Raw genomic sequence first — 23,056 nt, 5'->3', positions numbered from 1 at the left:
GCAAAGAAAAGATAAACACATTTTAGGTTCAGAAAGATCTGGATTGGAGAGTTGAGGTACGAGAGACAGAGAAATCAGCTAAGAAGTTATTAGAACAGTCTACATGGGGAAGAGATCATAAATCATAAAGGCTAGAACTAAGGCAAGAGATGTGGTGTTAGAAAGAAAATGGGTTTGAGGGATATAACTAGATTAGGCAAGGTAAGAGAAATAAGAGAGAAGGAGGGCTAAGAATGAGTCACGGTTTTCTGACTTGGACTTCTGGGCAGGTGGTTAAGGCCATTCCTGGAATAAGGAACAAAGAAGAAGATCCACATGGATTAGGGATACAGAATGGGCCAGGACAAGAGAAGTCATTTTTGGCCATAGTGAGCTTGAAGCATCTGTGGGATAAGTAAAGATATTTCTTGAAGAGACAAAGGAAAGTAGAACACACAGAAAACTTAAGTATATAGGACAGGGCAGGCTGGTCAGTAATTCCTATCCTTAGAATACATCCCCATCATCTTCTAAATTTCTTCCTATCTTTCAGTTCACCATTGTACATAAACCTCTATAATGATCACTGATTACTTATTTAGAAACTTGTAAAATGCATTGTTAAAAGTACAGTGATATTATCCTATAATGTCATTCATAGTAGTGCAAAAAATACGTTTCCTGCTATGTACTTAGGAATAACTTATACATTTTTCCTATGGTGGAAATATTTAGCTATTGGCAGCTAAATGCCATGCTCATGTTGACTTACTTCAGCAGGAGGATTATTAGTGCAGACACTCAGGCCAATTGGTAATTCACACAGTTGAACCCATAGAGGGTAGGAAGGATGGCATACATGTCTTAACGATTGGGTAACTGTACTACACAATGGACATGGGCAGCAAACTGGGCACCAAACTGCAGATGGACTGCAGATGCACTGAAGGAAGTCATTAACATTTTGTGAAATTTGGGACTGGCTTGACAAAGATGAAGCCTGCTGGTTTAAGACTGTATGTTCTTGGCAAACCATGGTGCTGCAGAATTTCACCAGCCATAGTGAAACAAGGTGGGGAAGGGAATGGGAGGAGACCATAAAATCTGTGATACCATACATAAAATGTTAACTATTAGCATTGCATCTTCTGAGAGTCACCAGATTGAAGCACGAATTTTGGATTTGGCTGGCAGATGGTGTACACAGACTTTTGGAGTATGTTAGCATTTCATTTGAAACTAGCAAGATTACGTAGGACTATCACGGTAATTTAACATTCACAGATTTTTTTTTAAAAGATTTTTAATTTATTTATTTGACAGAGAGAGAGATAGCGAGAGCAGGAACACAAGCAGGGGGAGTGGGAGAGGGAGAAGCAGGCTTCCCGCCGAGCAGGGAGCCCCATGAGGGCTTGATTCCAGGACCCTGGGACCATGACCTGAGCTGAAGGCAGACGCTTAACGACTGAGCCACCCAGACGCCCCAACATTCACACAGATTTTAAAATTTATCCCTAAACCTGAGTTAAATGTGAGGCCCTAATTACATTTACCAAGGCTCTGTTAAAGATATGGATCTCATTGAACAGATTCACAGGATATAGTAATTCCTCTAAAATGTCTACAAGTCAGTGTCAGTGTCTCCTTTCCCTGAAAATCTGGTTTACCCAAGAGAAAAAGGGCCAAAGGGAAGAAAAACTAAACCCGGGAAGATGGCAGGTAGTGATGTCTCAATTCTTTGAATGGGACTTCTCCATTTACCAGCCTTCTCACTTCCTTCTATGGTCTGGACCTTTAGTCACCTCGGCAGTCAGCCTTGTAGGGTCAAGCTAATCTCTGTTGACATCATCCTACTACTTCCCTTTTCAAATTCCAGTGAAGTTATGTGTTTCCTGTACTATTTGACACCCTAGAGAAAGAATAGGGACCGGTTAGTATCTAAATTTAGTCCAGCAGCAACGTGTCTGAGTTTTCAGAGGAGAGATAAACAAAAACAGGTGACATTTCCAAGCCTTTCAAGAAAATGGGAAAAACAAAAAAAACCAGGACCCAACCCTTGAGGGGTAAGTAAGCAGGGACAGCTTCAACAGTTCCACAGTAGGGAGAGGCCTGCTGGCCAGGCTCAGAAAATGGACCGACTTAAGCGTTTTCCTTTTCCCTAAAGCCAGGAGGACGGCTTGGCGGGGGGGGGGGGGCCCTCAACACAATCTTGACTCTGCCACTAAAGTCCGGGGAGCCGGAGCCCTAACAGCCCCTTCCTCACGCAAAGCTGTAAAGGCGGCCGCACCTCCTCTTTGTCAAGCCGTTGGTTTTTACCACAGGCACGAGGAAACCCTCCGGCTGGGAGAGGGGAGAGCCAGACGCCACTCCCCAGCCCGCCCCCGGCGCGCCGGACTCGCCACCCCTCCCCCGCCCCCCCCCCCCCCTGTGACCCCCGCGTCCCGCCTCTGGCGACCTGTTGGCAGGGAGCGTCACGTGACGCGGCCGGCCGCACACTGCCCCAGGGCGGGCCTCCTGTTGCGCCCGCCGGGCGGGTTCCATCACGTAACGCGCGGGCACCGCCCCGCTCTTCCCTCGCGGCGCGAGGGAGGGCGGGCGTCGAAGAGGAAAGGGAAGGGAAAAGAGGCGGGAGAAGGAGACGGAGGGGCGGTGCCTGAGTCACGTGACCCGGGACAGCCCGGAAAGCTCCGAGGAGGAGCCTGGCGCCGCCATTTTCCTGCAGCTGCCTGTCCCTCTTGCCCAGCCCGGCTCCAGCTGACCAGGGAAGGGGTGGGCTGAGCTGAGGCGGGGGCAGGGGAGTGCCCGATACCGTGCCTGACCCCGCGGGTGACACGAGCCGGTTCTTTCCGGGCTAGGTGGCAGCGCGCGGCCCTGAGCCCCGCCCCAGGCCGGCAGGCGGAGAAGGAGCCGGTGGGGGTAGGGGGTGCGGTGGGGGGGGGGGGGTCCTCCGGCGCTTGGGGATCCCAGTCCCCGCTGGCTGCCGAGCGGGAGGGGTGGCGGAGGAGCCGCAGAGATGTCCGGACAGAGCTTGACGGACCGAATCACCGCCGCCCAGCACAGTGTCACCGGCTCCGCCGTATCCAAGACAGTATGCAAGGCCACGACCCACGAGATCATGGGGCCCAAGAAAAAGCACCTGGACTGTGAGTGAAGCCGACCGCGGCCCGTCCCCGCGACCCGCGTTCTTCTCCCCTTCTCTTTTCTTACCCCTTCAGCTGCCTCTTGTCTGGCACGGCGGGTCCTGTGCTCCGAGGTGTGTTCTTTTTGCTTCCATCATACCTGCCTTCACGGCTTCCGTTCCCTATCTAAAAATTCCTCTTAAGCCACTCCCCCCGCCCCCCTCCCGGGTACCTAGAGGACCCTCGCTTTCCTGCCGGGTGCGCCACGAAACCCCATCACACCGGACCAATCTGCCTCTCCACCTAGTTTCTTACCTTCCTGCCGCCTCTGTCTACTGCAGCCTTCTGCTCTTTGATCCCACCCGTCCCGTGCTGCCTAGTCGCCCTCTCCTGAGCATCTCTCCGTTTGCTCCTGGTCTCACCGCCCCATTGTTTTCCCCATTAGCCTTCGGGTTCCGTAAACGCCCGGTTCTGTGGACCTAGATCCCTATTGCTCCGCAGTCCTGAAGGCTGCCTCCCTTGAAGTGATTTCCAGTTCCTTTGCTCCACTAGCCTCTTCTGTCCATTCCCTTTTCGGGTTTCTCTTCCAGCTCTCCTCTCCCATTTGGGTTACATTTCTTGGCCTCTGTAGCTTCAGTTAGGTTCCTTCGTCTTATTTTATGTCAGATATATCACACTCAATATCCGACTCTTATCCCAGATTACTTTCTTTGTGGGAGTGAAAGTAAAGGTATTCCGTTTGGTGTAGGGAACGCTTTGTGGGAACTTGGGATTTTTAATTGCCTTTGGTGGAATTTAATCATCATGTTTTCATGCTTTTTAGCGAAGTTGTGAATGTCATTCCCCCCGCCCCTGGGGTGTTTCTTTTTCTAATGGGGATCTGGAAAAGGATTGGCTGAGAGTAGTATCATTTCCTGGAACTGTTAACCCTGGCAGTTCGAATTTAGAAGGTTGAGTATGAAGTGTAGATTATTGGAATAAAAAATGGATTAATATCAAACCTACAAATAACATACATCTCTTTAAAAATGCTAAATAGGTGATTGATGATGTTTGAGTTTGGACTCCTTTTTAAGTTATGCTGGTTATCTCGGGGGACCAGCTTCTCTTATCCGGCATTATATTACTCCATTCACTAACTTACATAAAATTACCATAGCTAACTCCTCCCAACTTTTTCCGAACCTGGAAGCCACTTGTAATATGCTCATTTTTCTTTCCTTTACCTGGAGGTACAAAGCTCAGTGGATTACTCAAGCTTTGACTCAGTGGAGTGACCTAAAACTTTTAAGGAAAAAAAAACAGGGAAATAGGCACAATAATTTCCTTTTTTAAATGGTAACTGGACATATTAGCCTGACTGACTTTTATTCTCCTGAAAGTTACTTTGCTTTACTGTTTGAAGCAAGAGTGAGCCTGTCCTGAAAGGGAATTCACTGACAGGAGTCCTGTTTTGATTTCTCATTTGGACTTCAGCTGTAAGGTCTACACTTAAAAAAAAAAAATGTACAAAATGTGAATTCTTCCAAGATACTTTGCTCATGAAGTGCTGTTAGAACAAGTTACTGCTACAGACAAACCTATTATTCATTGTGACTTTTCCTTCACTGTGGAAAAGTTAAAAAAAATCATTACTGCTTGGTTCTCCTCTTATGCACTGGTCATGCAGGCTGCTTTTAACTATCAGTCCTTGTCTGTTTAGAAAATGCAGAATATATTTAAATGGTGACACTTTTATACATGGAAAATTCTTTAAATTGAATTGTGAAGCCATATGTGATTTTTTTTTATTATCTAATATTGGAGTAGACAGTTTTACCGTTTACTTCCCTTCAAGTGAGTACTTGGCTTGCTGTAGCCAATCTTATGGTTTGACTTAATACTGTTAATTCTTGTTTTTTCTTTTGGGTGATGGGGGGTAGGTGAAAAAACTACTTGTTACTGTAAGAACTATTTTCTTCTTCCTCAAATTTATCAAAATGATAAATTATAACAAAAATATGTATAGCTTTTTAAAGTCTTTATAAAGGTTTTTGCATTATTTCAGATGTAGCGGTAGTTCTTTTAACACATTGCGAAGAAGGGTAGGAAAACAGGCTAGGTATGGCTAGGAGGGTGGTCTTTGCTTGTGGTTTTTGTTAGTGCTAGCCCTTTTCTCTTGTAGTAACAGTTACTGCAGATGCCAAATGGGATTAGGTTTGGAGGGTAAACTCATCTCTACCACTGCCTTGGTAGGAACTTGAATATTCCTGGTAATGTGTGATTTTTTTTTTCTTTAAATCCATATAAGTTGCCACTACTCTAGTTCTTTTCAGTGAGGTTTTAAAATACTCTTTTCCCTATATTGTTTTAAATGCCCTTGTAACAAGTTTTCAGTAATGACGTAAATTAAGTAAAGTCTGGGCAATCAGTGGTTTTTCTAAACATCTTCCTCCCCCACACACTTTAACATGCTTCCAGAAAATTAAAAAGGCTTTCACAGACAGTTCTGTGTCTTGACATCATGAACTTCAGGCTTTAATGTAGAGATGATTTTTCCTCTTTTAGGAATTTTTCTTTCTAGTGAGGGCTTGGTTCTGTTGCACCTTTTAATATCTTGAATGACTGTTGCCTAGTTAGTTGAACTTAGTGAAAGCAATTTCATTTTTTAAATATTAGTCTATAACAAAAATATGCCTAGGACTGTTTTTTTTCCTATGGCACTGTGGAGGTGGTTTCTGTGTACTTCACCAAGGTGTTTCCATATTAGGAAGTGATTATTATAATCTACGAATTATGGCTTAATTCATGCTACATTATATATACTTTAAGAAAGATCTTTTGCTTTGCTTATAGGTGTCTGTAGATAATAGTGTTAACTAGGGTCCCTAGTGTGAAGAGTTGTCCAACTTGAAACATGTGAAAATAAACACGATTTGCATTTAGTTTCAGGCCTCCAATGGTTATAATCAAGGTAGAAGAATAGCAACCCTTAAATTGGAAGGACTTGAATTTGCCAGGCACTTATTAACCATTATCTAACATACTTCTCTCATGGCTATGGGAGAGGCAAGCCATATGCTTAGGAAGTAGTTTCTAATTCCATTTAAAGAGGATATAGAATGCTTCAAACATCCGTAATAAAGTATAAACAAAACACAATTTTTATTTTTTATCTATTTTTTAAGAGAGGGGTGGAGGAGGGGCAGAGGGCGAGGAAGAGAGAATCTTAAGCAAGCTCCACGGCCCGCACAGAGCCCAACAAGGGGCTTGATCCCAGTACTCTGATACCGTCGTGACCTGAGCAGAAATCAGGAGTCTGGGCGCTTAACTGACTGAGTCACCAGGTGCCCCAAAACACAGTTTTTTAAATTTATAAATTCTTAATTTAAAAACTATTCTTATCTGACTTCCTAACCTTTTGTCTTATTTTGTTTTTTGATATGAATACTTAATTTTCTTTTTTCTATGTTTGTTTAATTTACTGTCCTTGGGCATTTACATTGTAACATGTTGCACTGAAATACAATATTTATGTTAATGGTAATAATGGCTTCACTTTTTATCCGTATTTTTTCTCACTTAATTTCCAGGGATACTTCATTCCATCCACTGCCTTAGATCTTGACAACAAATAAAGATCTTGTTCTTATTAAGCACCCATTATAAGTGTATCTCTGTAGTAGATATAGTGTGCGATTTGTATGTTGTGTGCTAGATCTGTACCCTGCCTAAAATTGTGGGAACAGTTTTTTTAAGGTAAGAATTTGTGAATGTATTGAATATGTAGAAGGTGGAATTTGTATTTGGATTAGTGGTTTGTATAACCATTGAAAATGTATGTAAAATATCAAAAAGTGCCTGAAATAATTACCTTTTTAATCAAATGTATTGGTTTGTGACTTCCATTGGGTGCTTAGTTCGCATATTGTTGAGAAGGTATCTGGTAACTGGGATCTGATTTGCAAGAAGATGCGTGTGAGGAAGATACTAAGCAGGAAATCAGCCCCTAGATGTGTCTTGTTCAGAAATAAAGTGAGGCTTTCCAAGTGGATCTTGTTTTAAAGAGGCAGGGGTTTTGTGGTTAAAGTATGGACTTACTATTCTTTTTCTTAAGAATTAACCGTATGATTTATATTTTCCTTTTTCATTATTTAACCTATTCTGTCCCTTACTGTTTAGTCTTTAATAGTTCTGAAATGCAGAAAATGGTAACGGAGTCAAATATGTCAAATGCCTGAGGTATGTAGTAGAACTACACAAATGTAATTTTTTTCCTCCTTGATATATACAGTTATGTTTCTGAATTGTATGTATTTTAAAAGAGAAACTCAGAAGAGAACTTGATAGATAACCATTTTGGTAGCTGCCTTATTCATAATTAGCAAATTAATTCTAAAATACCTTTAAAAAGTACTTAGGCTTCACTAGTGGACTTGTTATTTTTAAAAACTCTTAATATTAGACTCCAGACATCTATTTTTTATCCTTATAGCAAGGCTTTTTATTTATGTTTACTGTATATTTTATATATCTGGATAATTTTTAAAGATGTTTTCGAATTTAGAGTGGCAGATGAGAAGTAACACTTGATGAGGTGACTAGGCTTTTGTTTTCCTCATTTGATCTGTGAAACACTTGTATGAAATATTTAATTAAATATTTTAAAAGTACATTAATAGTTAAAAAGTAATCTATTTTAATTACCAGAATTGCATTATTTTAAATAAAATTGTTTATTTTGACCCTGATTATCATTTAGAATATTTGATGTAAAAGTTTACCATGATGGATAGAAAAGTGCTTCTCTTCTATTTTTTTTATTTCCAAAATGCTTGGTTTCATGATTTCCCCTTTAAAATCAAAGATGTAAGAAAAATAAACTTAAAGGCTTCTTGGCAAGAGGTTAGAGCCTTACCAAGAAGAAATAGGGTTAGATTTTCAAAGTACAGCCTTCGTATTTGCTCTTCCTGTTCTTTTGGTGGCTGAAGTGGCATTTCCGTTACTTTGTGTTCTGTCTCAGTGTGTTACCCGTTAAACTGCTTTATACATTTCTCTAGAGAATTGAAATTTTTGTGTATATGGTTCTTTTAATGGAGAAACATTTCCGGGTAGTCCGATTTTACTAATGATGTTCCTTTAGAAGGGAATTCTGATGAACCTAAACCTTTGTGTTAATATGTTCAGAGTTGTAATTTGTCAGGTTATCGGAATACAGTATTAAGGATTTTTTCAACTTATACTGGAATGTAGTGGCAGTACAGCAGTGCATGTTCTTTGTATTTATGCATTGATTTTATGTATATTTAACTAATATTTATTTGCGTTTACTTTGTGCTGGGCACCCACTGTACTAAACACTTTACTTTTATTAACTTTATTCCTTTCAACAACTTTGTGAGCAAGGTTTTATAATTCTCACTATTTTACTGAAGAACAAGCTAAGGCACTGAGAAGTTCAGTAATTTGCTCAAGGTTATAACCAGAAAGAGGAGAAGTGGGATTTGAACTAAGGTAGTCTAGCATCAGGTTTGTGTTTTCATCTCATTGTTACATTTTATGTAATGCTTTTCTGTTCCAGGGAATGAATAAACCATATATATTTATTCATGGCAGTGGTTCTTAAAGTGTGTGGTCTTGGCACTTCTGGGAGTTCCTAAGATGCTTTCAGCTTATTTGTGAGGTCAAAACTATTATTCATATAACTAAGACATTATTTACCTTTTTCATTTTTGTTCTTTCACGAGTGTTTTGTAGAGTTTTTCAGGGGCTATGTGATGATGTATGATATTGCAGCAAGATTGAATGTAGTAGCAGATATGATAATACAACAGTTTTCTATTAAGCCAGATAGTAGAAAGTTTTGCAAAAAGGTAAAACAGTACCACTGTTCTAAGTTTTAGTTTTGGAAAATATAGTTACTTTTCATGAAAACTGTTAGGATGGAATGAGATTTATTATTTTAAAAAGAATTTATAGATGATTTTTAAATTCTCAGTTCTGATTCCTAACACAGTAAATACCAATTGAGAAAACCACATAAGCAAAATCTTATCAGGGTCCTCAATTTTTAAGATTGGAAAGGTTCTGAGACTAGAAAATGTAACACTAAGGAGGGAGTGTATATTAGAGAGGAGAAAACGATACTCAGGAAGTAGATTTAAGAGGTCCTTTAAACTCTGAGTAATTTGGTAGGTAATAGTGACCCAACCTTTGGAGGACTTTGAGCAAAAGATGTAGCATAATCCTTTATGTCACACTGTTAAGTAGATTGGAAGGAAAGTGCAGTGTGACTTGGAAAGGAGACTGCTGGGAGCAAAAAGAGTCTAACAGTAATACCTAATTCTTTTCCTAAAAGGCCTTAATAAAGTTCATTATTAATTGGGATTCCTGATCCATTTTTCCTCACATTTTTTTCTTTTTTTAACATTTTAGCTATTCTTTTTCAGCCAAGCACTTTAGTTACCAGTTGTGCCACAATAAGTTCTTGACCCCCAGACTGTTAGCAGTTGCACATACCATTCTTTGGACACAAAATAGCTTCTTCTCTTTCAAAACAGATACCTCCCTTTTAAACGTTGTAAAAACTAACTTGCTTTCCTTAACACTCACAGTTAAAGTAACCTCTTTTCCTAAAGACATTACTGAATAACTCCCCTGGTCCTGTCATTCCAGCCTTATTATCACCATTTCAAGTTTATAGTTTTGTTTAATCTATAGTTAGTATCATGCTTTTATATGTTTTGGGTTCACCCATGTTTTCTCTGTAGAATAGGAACTGTACTTTTCTGGACTGTTCTATATCTCTTGTTGAAGTACCTAATCAGTGACCCTTTGGGTGCTCAGTAAATATTGGATGATTTCACATGTACCTTCACAGCTCAGGCTATTCCATGAACAACTTTGGGACACAGTATAGAGATCTATTCCAGTAAACATTGAATAATTTTATGGTGATTTTCTTAGTTGCAGTGAGTGGTAATTACCTGGTTTCAAAATTGAATGTAGGGGCGCCCTGGTGGCTCAGGTCATGATCCCAGGGTCCTGGGATTGAGCCCCGCATCGGGCTCCCTGCTTGGCGGGAAGCCTGCTTCTCCCTCTCCTCCCCCTGCTTGTGTTCCCTCTCTCGCTGTGTCTCTCTCTGTCAAATAAATCTTAAAAAAAAAAAGTAAAAGTCAGCCAGTAGCATTGATAAAAAATATAAAAAATTGCTATGTGTTTCATGGAACCCAGGATGCACTAAGAGGGTTAGTTTTCTTGAAATAGTAGGTGATGTTTTCAAAATATTGTCCCAGAAAAAAAAAATGGAGGTTGCATTTGTTCAGTTTAAAACCTGTATTGAGGCATGTTTTTGAGGATATGTTCTTGAAAGTAGAAATTAATTTAAAGAATTAAACAGGGGACCAGAAATAGATTTGAAATGTTTATCAGAGTTGCTTCCTCATACAACTCCAGGAGGTGGTGATCACATTGTAGTCTATGTGCAGGGGGCCTCCAGAATACTAACTGTATGGCAGACTCATTTTAGATGTAAGGAAGGGTAAAGTATACCTAATAATGTCAAAATGCAAAAGGAAAGAAATGATTGTTTTAGAATGAATCTTTATGAGATATGAGGCATCCGTTGGAGAGGAGTAGTGATGGTTGTGATGGTAGGACCACTAAATCTCGGCTATAATTTGATTCTAGGGGCAAGTGGGGATTGCTGAAAGTTTTCTCTGAACACATGGAATTCTAGTAGTAATTTCCAAAATGGTGCTGATATTTGTAGTCATAAACTTACTACTTGAAAGCATCCTACGGGCTCTAATCTTACTCAAGGGACATTTCTTCCAAGTCGTGGTTGAAGCAGCTAGCGCTGCTTTCCAAATTTCTTCTCTCACTAAAGATTATAGGCATACCACTGTATAAGTGACTTCATATTTATACTTAATGTACCTGTTTCTGCTGGTTACAGATCTCTTCATTTGACTATAAGCTCTGAACAAGGGTTGTGGTATGTATGTGATGTTAAAAATTTTATGTGTTGTAATAGAGACAGTTAAATTGTGGATCCATAAATACGGATGCACTATATTTTAAATACATCTAATGTGTGAAAATCTTACTGTCATTCAAGTATATGCCAAAAATTTAGTAGCAGGATGGTATTCACATCATTCACATAGGGTTGGCAAACCCCTCTTTTTTAAGAAAAAGATTTTATTTATTGATTGATTAGAGAGCAGGCACAAGTGGGTGTGCACATGGACAGGGAGAGGAGCAGAAGGGGAGGGAGAGGGAGGGGAAAGAATCTCAAACAGACTCCAGGCATCCCACAACCCTGAGATCATGACCTGAGCTGAAACTGAAGAGTCAGATGCCTAATCCACTGAGCCACCCAGGTGCCCCAGCAGACCTTTTTGATGTACTTGAAACAGTTTGCAGAAATCTGATTCATGTAGGATACTGAATAAATTTGAAATATTATTTAATCCAAATCTAATGTGAAAAAGGGAGTTATGAGGCAAAGTGATTTTTTTTGCAATATTTACATTGAGAGGTAGTTCATACAACATAAAATTCATTTTAAAGTATACAATTCAGTGGTTTTTAGTATACTCAGTGTTTTGTGCAACCATCACCACTATCTAATTCCAGAACATTTTCCATTGCCCTCAAAAGAAATCACATTATCTGTTAGCAATAACTTCCATTTTTTTTCTCTACCCTCATTCTCTGGCAACCATTAATCTATTTTCTGTCTATGGATTTTCCTCTTCCGGACATTTCATGTTAATGAAATCATGCATATGTGGCCTTTTATGTGTGACATCTTCCCTTAGCTTAATGTTTTCAAGGTTTATTTATGTTGTAGCATATAACAGTACTTCATTCTTTTTCGTAACCTAATAATAATCCCTTGTGTGGATATGCCACATTCTATTTATCCATTCGTCCATTGATGGACCTTTGGGTTGGTTACCTCTTGAAACCCATTAAGAATAATACTGCTATGAACATTCCTGTACAAGTGTTTGTGTGAACATGTGTTTTTAGTTCTCTTGAGAATTGCTGGGTCATACAGTTAATTAAATTAAACTTTTTGAGAAATGACCAGACTTTTTTCCACAGCCATTGCACCATTTTACATTCCCAACAGCAATGTATAAAAGTTTCAGTTTTTTTACATTTTGCTAGCACTTGTTATTTTCAGGTTTTTAAAAAATAAAAAAAATTTATATTGTACCCATTCTATAAATGGGTATTAAGTGATAATCATGTGATTTTGGTTTGCATTTCTTTTTTTTTTTAAAGATTTTATTTATTTGAGAGAGAGAGAATGAGAGATAGAGAGCGCGAGAGGGAAGAGGGTCAGAGGGAGAAGCAGACTCCCTGCTGAGCAGGGAGCCCGATGCGGGACTTGATCCCGGGACTCCAGGATCATGACCTGAGCCGAAGGCAGTTGCTTAACCAACTGAGCCACACAGGCACCCCTTGGTTTGCATTTCTCTAAGGACTAATGATGTTGAGCATCTTTTATGTGCTTCTTGACCTTTGTACGTCTTTGAAAAAAATGTCTCTTCAGATCCTTTGCTCATTTTTAAATTTGGTTCTTTTTGAATACTAGAAGAGTTCTTTACATTTTCCGAATGCTTGATCTTCATATGATTTGCAGATCCTTTTTTCCCATCCTGTGGTTTGTCTTTCCACTGTTTTTGATACTGCCCTTTGCACAAACATTTTTAAATTTGAAGTTGCAATTTTTGTTTTTTTCTTTGTGCTTTTGGTGTAATAGCTAAGAAATCTTTGGCCAATCTAAAATTATTCAGATTTATACCTAAACTACTCTTCCAGAGTTTTATAGTTTTTAACTCTTATGTTTAAGTTTGATCAGTTTTGAGTTAATTTTTGTATATGGTGTGAGGAGGCAGGGTATGGTATTAAGAGAAATTAAGGATATTTTTTTCCCCTTTCTTTTGAAGTCGTCACAGGGTACAACTCTACTATGCCCCTGTGTAATGTGAATATAGAGATCAGTGAGGGAGGAAAAAAAGATTTCCTTGTTGGTACTGAGTTATATAGTTCATTGATAAATGGAAATATTTGAGTCAAAACATTCTTTCAGCTGGATGGACCACTTAATCTAATCCAGCACACATTTTTTTTTAAGGTTCTCAATATAGTCTTTTAAGTATGTGGAGAGATAATAATTAGTTGTGTGAGTATAAGTAAGCAGTTACTTTTGTCTACACAAAATAGTGTGTTTCCATAGTATCTTGTACTTCCCTGTAAACACTATGTTGTTTTAATTTATAGGTTCTATAGTTATAATTTTTTTCATAAACAACCCTTGCGTGTCCGTGTCTTCTTTCCTGTGCTACAAACAGCATATAGCAAGTATGCAGTAAAAAGATGCTGAATGAATAAAGGGGGAATGAAATTTTCATGGGGGGGAGGTTTCTAATGTGTTTTCAAACAGTGTTTTAGGGTTTTTTAAATAAGGGAAGAGGATTATTGCTGAAGAAGTAATAGTCTTTGCTATGAGTAGTGGTTGTTTAAACTTCTTATCTTTCCATGATCAAGTAAATTCTTTATTGGTTGAAGATGTGAGGAATTACGGAAGTTGGGAAATAAACTTCCAGAGTTAGATTATGTAAAATTACAGCAGTTTAACAGAGTAAAATATTACTCATTGCAGGACCTACCTATAATTGGTATATTTAACTTCAAATAGATAAGTTCAAATTAGTCCAATCTTGGGTTTTCTTTTTTTCTTTCTTTCCATTACTATTATTATTATTTGCTTATGTGTGATTGTTAAAAGTGAATTCCAAGGCAGTCCTTGATTTTAAACTTTGTGTTATATGTGATAGTCCACGTCTGGTAGCAGAATGCCATATAAGGCCTTGTTTGCTAAGCGTTGTGTGCTTTGTTTTATAAAACATTGGCAAAACATTTAAAGTGCAAATAAAGATACCCAGAAATGAAGTATATGACTTTAATAAGCTATGCTGAATGAGCCAAGCAATGACCTTAATTGATTTCTTCCTACTACCCCCTTCAACTATGCCCTTTCTTTCCTGGTTTTAGGACTCTGTGGTGAACTCTCTATGAAAATCCAAATTAATTTTCTTTTGAAAGTGAAATGTAGGTAAATCTTAATTCATTTGTGAACCTAATGACCTAAGAGTTAATTATTTTGTGTGACTTTTCTTGGAGAAGGTCTGAATAGAAAAAGAATTGTAAGAGCAAATATATAGTTTTTTAAATTTTGTGTTACTTTATTTATTAAAGTTCTCTAGAACTATGAAAATCTTTTGCTTGCTTTTATGAGTAAGAATATGGGGCAAAAGTTTTGTTTGGGGCAAAAGATGGAGTTCTGTTTAACATTGAGCAGTACCAACAAAAACTCTAGTCAGAAGCAGTTAGTGGGGTGCTGAGAGAAAGTGATCAAGATCGAGAAAAGAATGTAAAGATGAATGACACTTGATTCTCACCTTAAAAGGAACATGAGATCTAATAGTGAAAATGTATAAACAAATAATTGTAATACATCAAGATAAATGTATAATACTTTTTACATAACATTTCAAAGTAGGGGCTGGACTAAGTAATTTTGAAGGTTAGTCACGGCTTCATAGAGGAGCTAATAAGTATTTTAAGGATGAATAGTTATTTGCTAGATGGACAAAGGAGTTTCTTTTCAATAGGTTAGCACATGCAGTGACATAGAGGCAAGAAAGATCATTATGATATGTTTGGGGGAAACTTTCAGTAGTTCTGTATTGTGGAATGCAAAGTGTTAATAAAAGAGGGAAATGAGGCTGGAGAGGGAGACATTAAAGGTCTTATAGGGGCAGAAGTTATCTTGATAGATCTTTACCCCTTATCCCCAAATCCTCATTTTAAAGTCCCCTTTCCTCCTGCTTATTAGCTGCTTTCCTAGCTTTAGATGCCAGTGCCATGGAACTGGGGAATCTTCTTTCCTTTTCCTAGGTAATTTGTGGTAGGGTTATTGAAAGGGATAGGAAGAAAAATGCACAGTCCTGTTGACCACTTGTGCAAGGGTTTAGATGAGCTTGGCATGTGAAATTGGACTTCTGAATATTGTTATACATGGTGTTTGGGTTGCTAAGTGAAATCAGCTACACTTAATGGCTTTTGTGGGTTTGTCTGGAAATTGAATTTTTTTGAGTTCCAAATTTATGAATGAACTTAAACAGAAAATACAATGATGGTCATTAGGAATACAAAAGATTTGGTAAACCAGTTAAAGTCAGTAAGATTCTTGGGGGAATGTTTGATTTATGTGATTTAACTACTGATATCTATTTATCTGCAAATGATGCATTAATTATAGTCATTCATAAGTTTTTTTTTTTTAAGATTTATTTATTAGAGAGAGAGAGAGAGTGAGCGCACACAGGGAGAGGGAGAGAGAGAAGCAGACCTCCCAGCTGAGCATGGGAGCCTGATGAGGGGCGCCATCCCAGGACCCTGAGATCATGACCTGAGCTGGAGGCAGACGCTTAACCAACTGAGCCACCCAGGCGGCCCAGTCATTTATTGATTTTTAAAGCTGGATTTCTACCAAATAAGTTTATTAGTCTTGTGGAAATTAATGTACTCATTAGCAGTTGCATATTGAGTGTCTACTTTGTATCTGAGTTGCTGTGTTGAGATTATTAAGAAATCCAAATATGAGATTTCTGATCATGTCCTTAGTTCTAGTAGAGAAGATAGTTGTATTATCAGGCAATGTGAGATAAAAAGTTCATATCAAATGACATTGAAAATCACAGGAAAGAAAGATACTGCTTTTGATGAGGGGGAGAACTGGACCTTAAATGATATGTAGTCAGGAGCAGTAGGCATTTGAAGTGGAGGAAACAGCTCCACATTTGCAGGTAGGAGGGCTGGAAGTGTGTTTGGGAACAAAGGAGTCTAATTAATCGTAGAGGGTGAATGGGGTCCTTTGGGGCTTCAGGAGGGATAGGTTTGGGAGTAAGGAGAAGTACAGTGGGAGCAGTTGAAGCTAAAATCCATGGGGTATGGATTTTAATCATAAACTTTAGATATATCTCACCTCCATGTAGCTTTTGACTACTGTGGGTAAAGTTGGACCATAGCACTGATTTTCAAAATTATACTATATCTTTATTTTCTGTCTCTAGTGTTAAAATATGGAAGACAAGGAGTTTTGCTGATCTTGAAGGTGAAAATGAGATTTTGCTGCTTCATGCTTTTTATATTAGTTTGATTATTATAGACTGCATTAATAGTGGCAATATCTGAGGTTCTTGGAATTTCTGAGTCCATAAATTATGCAGGAATTATTGAAAAAGTCTTCTAAATAGAAATGATATATACCTAATTTTGGTTTGGACATAGGTAGAGATTTTATGAAAGTTTAAGGAGACTTTTCAGGCTTCAGTGTTCTACAAAATCTGATCAGATCAGTTTAATTAGGACATAACTTGCATCATAGGGATAAGAGCTAATATTTATAGAACCTTTACTGTCTTGAACTATAACATAATCCTTCTAAAACCTATTGAATGTATAGCTTATTAGCTGTATTGTACAAATACATAAATTGAGATTGCTAATAAAAGGATATAGAGACAAATTTTACCATTAAAATGCAATGAAGAACCTGAAGTAGAAGTCAGGCAGTTTTTTAGGGAACGGGATATTGTTGGGAGAAAGTCTTTCTTTCAGAAGTATAATTTCATAAATATGTAAAATTACAGTTGGAAACAGCAACTTCCTGTACTTCTTAGAGCAAATTATTAATATGCTTCAAGGGGAATAATCCCTGAACTGATATTTGGGAGGCTGCCCCAGCTACATTTGACCTTAGGAAAATCCCTTACTCACTTAAATTGCTTATTTTCTAAATTGCCTCCCTGCTGTGCTGTTCTGTGATGTTATGTATTTGTGTCCCTCTAGCTTTTGGGTTCTTGGCTTAGTACTTTGGAAACTAAGATTATGGAGAGTTTCTATATGAGCTTTTGCTTCATTTTCCATTGGAGTGTCCCACCTACCACTGTATTATCATTACTTGAAAAACAATTTGACCTTGCATATCTTATTGTCATTAGGAGGGAGGGGCTGCATTGTTTTATGTGGCTTTGTTTTAGGAGGAAATTGCCAACAAAAATGTGCCAGGATTATAAATTGATAGCTGAAAAAGAGTGAGGATGGTAGTCACTTAACTGTTGCCATAGACTGAATGATCTACATTGGCTAATTTTTTTTTTAATTTTATTTTATTATGTTATGCTAATCACCATACATTACATCATTAGTTTTTGATGTAGTGTTCCATGATTCATTGTTTGCGTATAATACCCAGTGCTCCATTCAATACGTGCCCTCTTTAATACCCATCACCAGGCTAATCCATCCTCCCACCTCCTCCCCTCTAGAGCCCTCAGTTTGTTTCTCAGAGTCCATAGTCTCTCATGGTTCATCTCCCCCTCTGTTTTCCCCCCTTCATTTTTCCCTTCCTACTATCTTCTTCTTCTTCTTCTTCTTTTTTTTTTTTAAACATATAATATATTATTTGTTTCAGAGGTACAGGTCTGTGATTGATTAGTCTTACACAATTCACAGCACTCAACATAACACATACCCTCCCCAGTGTCTATCACCCAGCCACCCCATCCCTCCCACCCCCTAGCACTCCAGCAACCCTCAGTTTCCTGAGATAAAGAATTCCTCATATTAGTGAGATCATATGATACATGTCTTTCTCTGATTGACTTATTTCACTTAGCATAATACCCTCTAGTTCCATCCATGTCATTGCATATGGCAAGATTTCATTTTTTTGATGGCTGCATAATATTCCATTGTGTGTGTGTATACACACCACATCTTTTTTTTTTTTAAAAGATTTTATTTATTTGAGAGAGAGAATGGGAGAGAGAGAGCATGAGAGGGAGGGTCAGAGGGAGAAGCAGACTCCCCGTTGAGTGGGGAGCCTGATGTGGGGCTCGATCCTGGGACTTCAGAATTGTGACCTGAGCCAAAGGCAGTTGCTTAACCAACTGAGCCACCCAGGTGCCCCTATACCACATCTTCTTTATCCATTCATCTGTTGATGGACATCTTGGCTGTGTGTTTTTTTTTTTTTAATATTTATTTATTTGTCATAGGGAGAGAGAGAGAGCACAGGCAGGGGGAGAAGCAGGCTTCCTGATAGGCAGCCCGATGCAGGACTCTTTCCCAGAAACCTGGGATCATGACTTGAGCTGAAGGCAGACGCTTAACCCAGGCGTCCCATGGCTAATTAGTCTTGATGGCTGTTGGTCATAATGGGAGATCAGTTGTGGGTATATAATGGAGCATCACTAATCTATCACCGTATGCACATATGTATAGTAACATCATTTTAAAATTATTTGGTTATGTGATGAATTTGTGAATTATTTCTCAAACCTTATTTTTATCCCTTAACTTCAGAGAACCATAGAAATCTAAGCATTATTGTTTCAAAGATTCTTAGTTTATATGTTTGTTGGAAGGACTTTGTTTCTGAAGTGTATGTATACTGTATATATATATATAGTAAATGGGGGTTGAATAGATCTACTTATTAAAACTAGAACTCTAGCATAGGCCAAGGTTGCATCAGTTCTTCTGATTAGCTGCTTACTCACGTTTGGTCTCAACCTTTTTACTCACAGTACTTGTACATGTAGCTAGTTTTGAGTTGACTTTCAAATACTTGTCAAATACATTGTGAGCTGTCTTTCTCTTTGGCTATCTTTTTACCTTTTGTGTCTTGAAATTAAATAAACTTATTGGTGTAGTTTAGAATAATCTTTAGTTGTATTCAATTCATAATTATATGTAGGAAACTTGTTTTAATAGTTGCCTGTACCTTTTCTAACTGCTAAGTTTGTCTGTAGATAGTAGCATCTTTGGAAAGAGGGGTGCAATTTTGGAAAGGTGTAGCATTTATCTTAGGTCAGTAGCAAACAAAACCAATTTCACTAATTTTGGTTATTAGCTTTATTTCAGGTGATCTGTCATGGGGGGAACTGGTCTAGTTTTTATTTTATAAGGCCAGTGTGAATATTTGTTGGTAAATACAAAATTGAGTCTGTTGCTCAGCAATTAAGTTGTTTTTAAAAACTGCATATTCAAGAGGGTTTTAGGATAGTTGCATTTGATCTTTTGGTATGAAACAGGAGGAGAGATCTGCTTTGTTCTTTATATGATCACTTTTTCAGATCTGGAAGATGTAACCACATTATCCTTGTGCCCATTTATACTTTGGAAGTAAAACTAGCTGTTAAATGACTGAGAAATTAACATTTAGCTGGCAGTATTTCCTCCTTTATTTTTCTTTTCTCAGCATTAGCTTTTGTAACTTTTTTTGACAAACTATTTTGTATTAGTTATTAATTAGGTTTAGAATTTGTGTTAGGTATTAATTCAGTATAAAATTTTAGACTTGGTACAGTATAAACATTCATTTATTTTTGTTCTTCATATTCTTGCAAAATATGTTTTAAATTGGTGACTTAGAGTGGACCAAGGCATTATTTTCAGATTTTTCACACATCCCGGAAACATCCAACAACACACCTGAGTGGCAGTAAAGAACATATTCACAGGTACTGAATTAAGAATTAGTTATAGAGTTGCAACTGACAGCTAAGTTAAGAGCTATTTATAGAGCCGCTCAGGAGGCTGAGACATTCCCTGACTAACTGGGGAAGGTGCTGTGCAGGTTGAAACCGTTTCTTATCACAAGATGGAAAACTTTTAAGCTGCTTCCTAACTTTGGGCTTGTAGAGTTAACCTAGGAGTGCTTTTTTCTTTGAGTTTCTTCATCAGAGCTGTGTTTTTCTAACTTGGTGACCAACATAGCTTTTTTTTTTTTTTTTTAAAGATTTTATTTATTTATTTGACTCAGAGAGAGACAGTGAGAGAGGGAACACAAGCAGGGGGAGTGGGAGAGGGAGAAGCAGGCTTCCTAAAGAGCAGGGAGCCCTATGCGGGGCTCGATCCCAGGACCCTGAGATCATGACCTGAGCCAAAGGCAGACAGATGTTTACCGACTGAGCCACCCAGGCGCCCTCCAACCTATGCTTTTGAGGCCCCTCTTTTTTTTTAAGAATTGGAAATGATTACATCTCTGGGTCAGATGACTGAAAAACTGCTTTATGTGTTCCTCTAATGGTAAATCATATAAGCCTTCCTCGCCTGAAATCTGGTGTATTGACTTTGTTTTGTAACATTTTATTGGCTTTTTAAATTAAAGCTTACAATTTTTGAGGCACTTAGAGATGTCCAAAACTCTTAACATGTTCCTTGTGAACTTGTTTTGAATGATATGCCTTCCTTATGCCTTGTCAGCTTCAGCTGATTGTAGCCAGAATGAAGATGATGCCAAGGAGCAGAAAATATTATGCCAAACGAGAGGTGGTTACCCCCTGTACTAGGAATTAGATTTGTGAGAGATAAGAAGAGAGATGTATGAATTTTAGAATAGAGAGGGCGATGACAAGACTCAGACTACTTGAGGGGCGCCTGGGTGGCTCAGTGGTTAAGTGTCTGCCTTTGGCTCAGGTCATGATCCCAGGGTCCTGGGATTGAGCCCTGCATCGGGCTCCCTGCTCCGCGGGAAGCCTGCTTCCCCCTCTCCCACTCCCCCTGCTTGTGTTCCCTCTCTCGCTGTGTCTCTCTCTGTCAAATAAATAAAATCTTAAAAAAAAAAAAAAAGACTCAGACTACTTGGAATGAAGAGAGAGAACTGAGAGAAAATATTTGTGTATCTTTATCCCTCTGGTGGAAAGATGACTATTTTAAAGAATCTAGTTTCGGCACAGCCATTGTATTGTGTTACGTTAGATAGGCAAGTATTTAAATCTTTACAAGGGAGATAACAGAGCATCCCTTGCCTTGTCTGTCACAAGGCTATTGTAATAATCAGAAGACTAAGGATATGAAAGAACCTTGTAAAGTATAAAGAGATCTGCATGTATAAAGATTTTGCCACATATTCATGTAACCATGGTTTCCCTTCCCAGTTGAAGAAATTGAGTTTTACAAACTTTCTAAAGATGGTAGTACAGAAGTCATTGAGTTTGAGGTGGTTTCATAATACTGTATTGGAAAAGTGATGAGGGAAAACTCATCAATAAAATAAGTAAAACTAAAAAGATCAAATATTTGTAATACTGTCATAAAGTTTATAAAATATTCTCAGTATGTTCCTGTACTATTTTGATAATTATTCCTATTTTTAAAATGGAGATACTGAAACTGAGTGGCTAACTCACATGCCTTGAAGTTATGATAGATAGTCAATCTGGAATTTGATTCTAGATCCTTTCCTCGTTCTGATGTCACTTCATCCTATTATTGTGTAGTCTTAGCATATGAAAATAGACCTGGATGGCACCATTCAAAGAAATGGGAGAGCCTAGAGCTGAACTTTAGTGATAGTGAGATTAGTGTCTTCATCATAACTGTTTGAAGCAGAGATTGAAAATGCATAGTACTTAGGATAGACTATCCAATGAGTGTAAGTCAGAAAAGAGCTCTAACAGGGAGAAATGGACTTTAAAAAAATAAAAAAAACTAAAAACAGACACGCTTTTCCACATCTGGCAATCTTGTTCATTCTGGAAGGTATCCAGTGCAACAAAAAGGTGTAGTTAATGGTCTCCAGTATTTGTCAAGTTTAGGGAGAGATCATACTTGGAAAGTAGTAGTTTCAAAGTAGTAGCCTCTTAGTTGGGTAGAAGGCCTGTTTGGGGAGCCTTTGTCATCATAGCAAAAGGAAAATGGTGAAAGGTTGATAATCCAGAAAAGGGAGAAAGGTGGTTGAATTTTTCTTTGCTATTTGACTAGGCCATTAAGATTTATATTGCCTTCTCATAACAAACCAAGAGAAAGATACAGTATCTCAGAAATTTAAGGGACTTTTTATATATCCATCTACAGTTAGAATATATAGATTTTAAAAATATATGTGATACTATCTTTCTACCTAAAAATAGCTGCTTGTATGAAAGCATCAACTAAGGCTTTTCTTAGTCTTTTGTTATTATTATTGTTATCATTGGTACTTAGAAGCAGAAGAACTAAATAAAAACCCATTGTAAGCATTCTGTGCAATATTAAGTGTTAAATTCATTGTTTCTGTATTCCTTAGCAGCAGAGGTCTGTTTATCAGAATACCTTGTATTGAGATATATTTAAAGCCTATATTTAGGGGGAATAAATCCATAATTAACTATGCAGTGTGCAGAATACGTTGTGATCATGTCAACTTTTAATAGAAGAGATAATCCTCAAAATATTGTCTTAAATTTTTGCTGTAATATACTTAGGTTGATGACTTTAAATAGATTTAATCGAATAATAACTTTATTTTGGAATTAAAACATACCAAATTTCGTGTAGTCATACATAGTTCTGAAAAAGTTTTTTTAGATCAGCAAAGTTTATGGCAAAATGATTAAAGATTCAAATTAGTGAGAGTTTTTTTCCTAATTAACATTATTGAGGAATAATTTACATGGAATTTTTAAGTTAAAAAAAGTAACATCTTCAGTCTTAAATTCTGGCAGCTTATAAAGCAGATTTGTTTTTTTTTTTAAGATTTTTATTTATTTGACAGACAGCGAGAGAGGGAACACAGCAGGGGGAGTGGCAGAGGGAGAAGCAGGCTTCCCGCTGAGCAGGGAGCCGATATGGGGCTCAATCCCAGGACCCTGGGATCATGACCTGAGCCGAAGGCAGACACTTAACGACTGAGCCACCCAGGCTCCCCTACAAAGCAGATTTTTATCTCGGAAGATAGCCTTATAAAAAGGCATTTGTCAGAAAATGAAATTATCAGGTTTTTTTTTTTAATGCCGAGAAATAAGCAAACATGAGTTATAATGGCATTTTATAAGAACAGTTGTATAGGGGCGCCTCGGTGGCTCAGTTGGTTAAGCGACTGCCTTCGGCTCAGGTCATGATCC

At 38.1% G+C, this 23,056-nt stretch overlaps 1 protein-coding gene and 2 long non-coding RNA genes across 24 annotated transcripts in view; 2 read left to right on the top strand and 1 right to left on the bottom strand.

The window, feature by feature from the left end:
- The window catches only part of LOC141370476 (uncharacterized), a 139,017-nt gene extending 135,658 nt beyond the window's left edge, over window positions 1–3,359 (bottom strand). For all 5 annotated transcript variants that reach the window (XR_012374529.1, XR_012374531.1, XR_012374533.1 and 2 more), the window contains exon 1: window positions 3,187–3,359. This is a non-coding gene — a long non-coding RNA (uncharacterized lncRNA). The remainder of the gene's footprint in view (window positions 1–3,186) is intronic.
- The window catches only part of PICALM (phosphatidylinositol binding clathrin assembly protein), a 105,827-nt gene continuing 84,682 nt past the window's right edge, over window positions 1,912–23,056 (top strand). For 4 of the 18 annotated variants that reach the window (XM_073879834.1, XM_025894294.2, XM_025894291.2 and 1 more), the window contains exon 1: window positions 2,541–3,122. In XM_073879834.1, coding sequence (XP_073735935.1) covers window positions 2,993–3,122 — 130 coding nt within the window. In that variant the 5' untranslated portion in view covers window positions 2,541–2,992. Of the gene's footprint in view, window positions 2,043–2,538; window positions 3,123–23,056 lie in introns of those variants that run through there. The other 14 variants (XM_025894296.2, XM_025894293.2, XM_025894290.2 and 11 more) reach the window with 9 other exon arrangements.
- Window positions 14,214–23,056, top strand: part of LOC141370477 (uncharacterized) — an 11,454-nt gene continuing 2,611 nt past the window's right edge. The window contains exons 1-2 of the long non-coding RNA XR_012374534.1: window positions 14,214–16,275; window positions 18,980–19,037. This is a non-coding gene — a long non-coding RNA (uncharacterized lncRNA). The remainder of the gene's footprint in view (window positions 16,276–18,979; window positions 19,038–23,056) is intronic.

Source organism: Callorhinus ursinus, unplaced genomic scaffold (genome assembly GCF_003265705.2).
Source record: "Callorhinus ursinus isolate GAN/ISIS: 27379988/994484 unplaced genomic scaffold, GSC_fseal_2.0 scaffold35, whole genome shotgun sequence".
Classification (NCBI taxonomy): Eukaryota; Metazoa; Chordata; class Mammalia; order Carnivora; family Otariidae; genus Callorhinus; species Callorhinus ursinus.
Note: the sequence above shows the minus strand (reverse complement) of the source record. Positions and strands in the feature narration are given on the sequence as shown.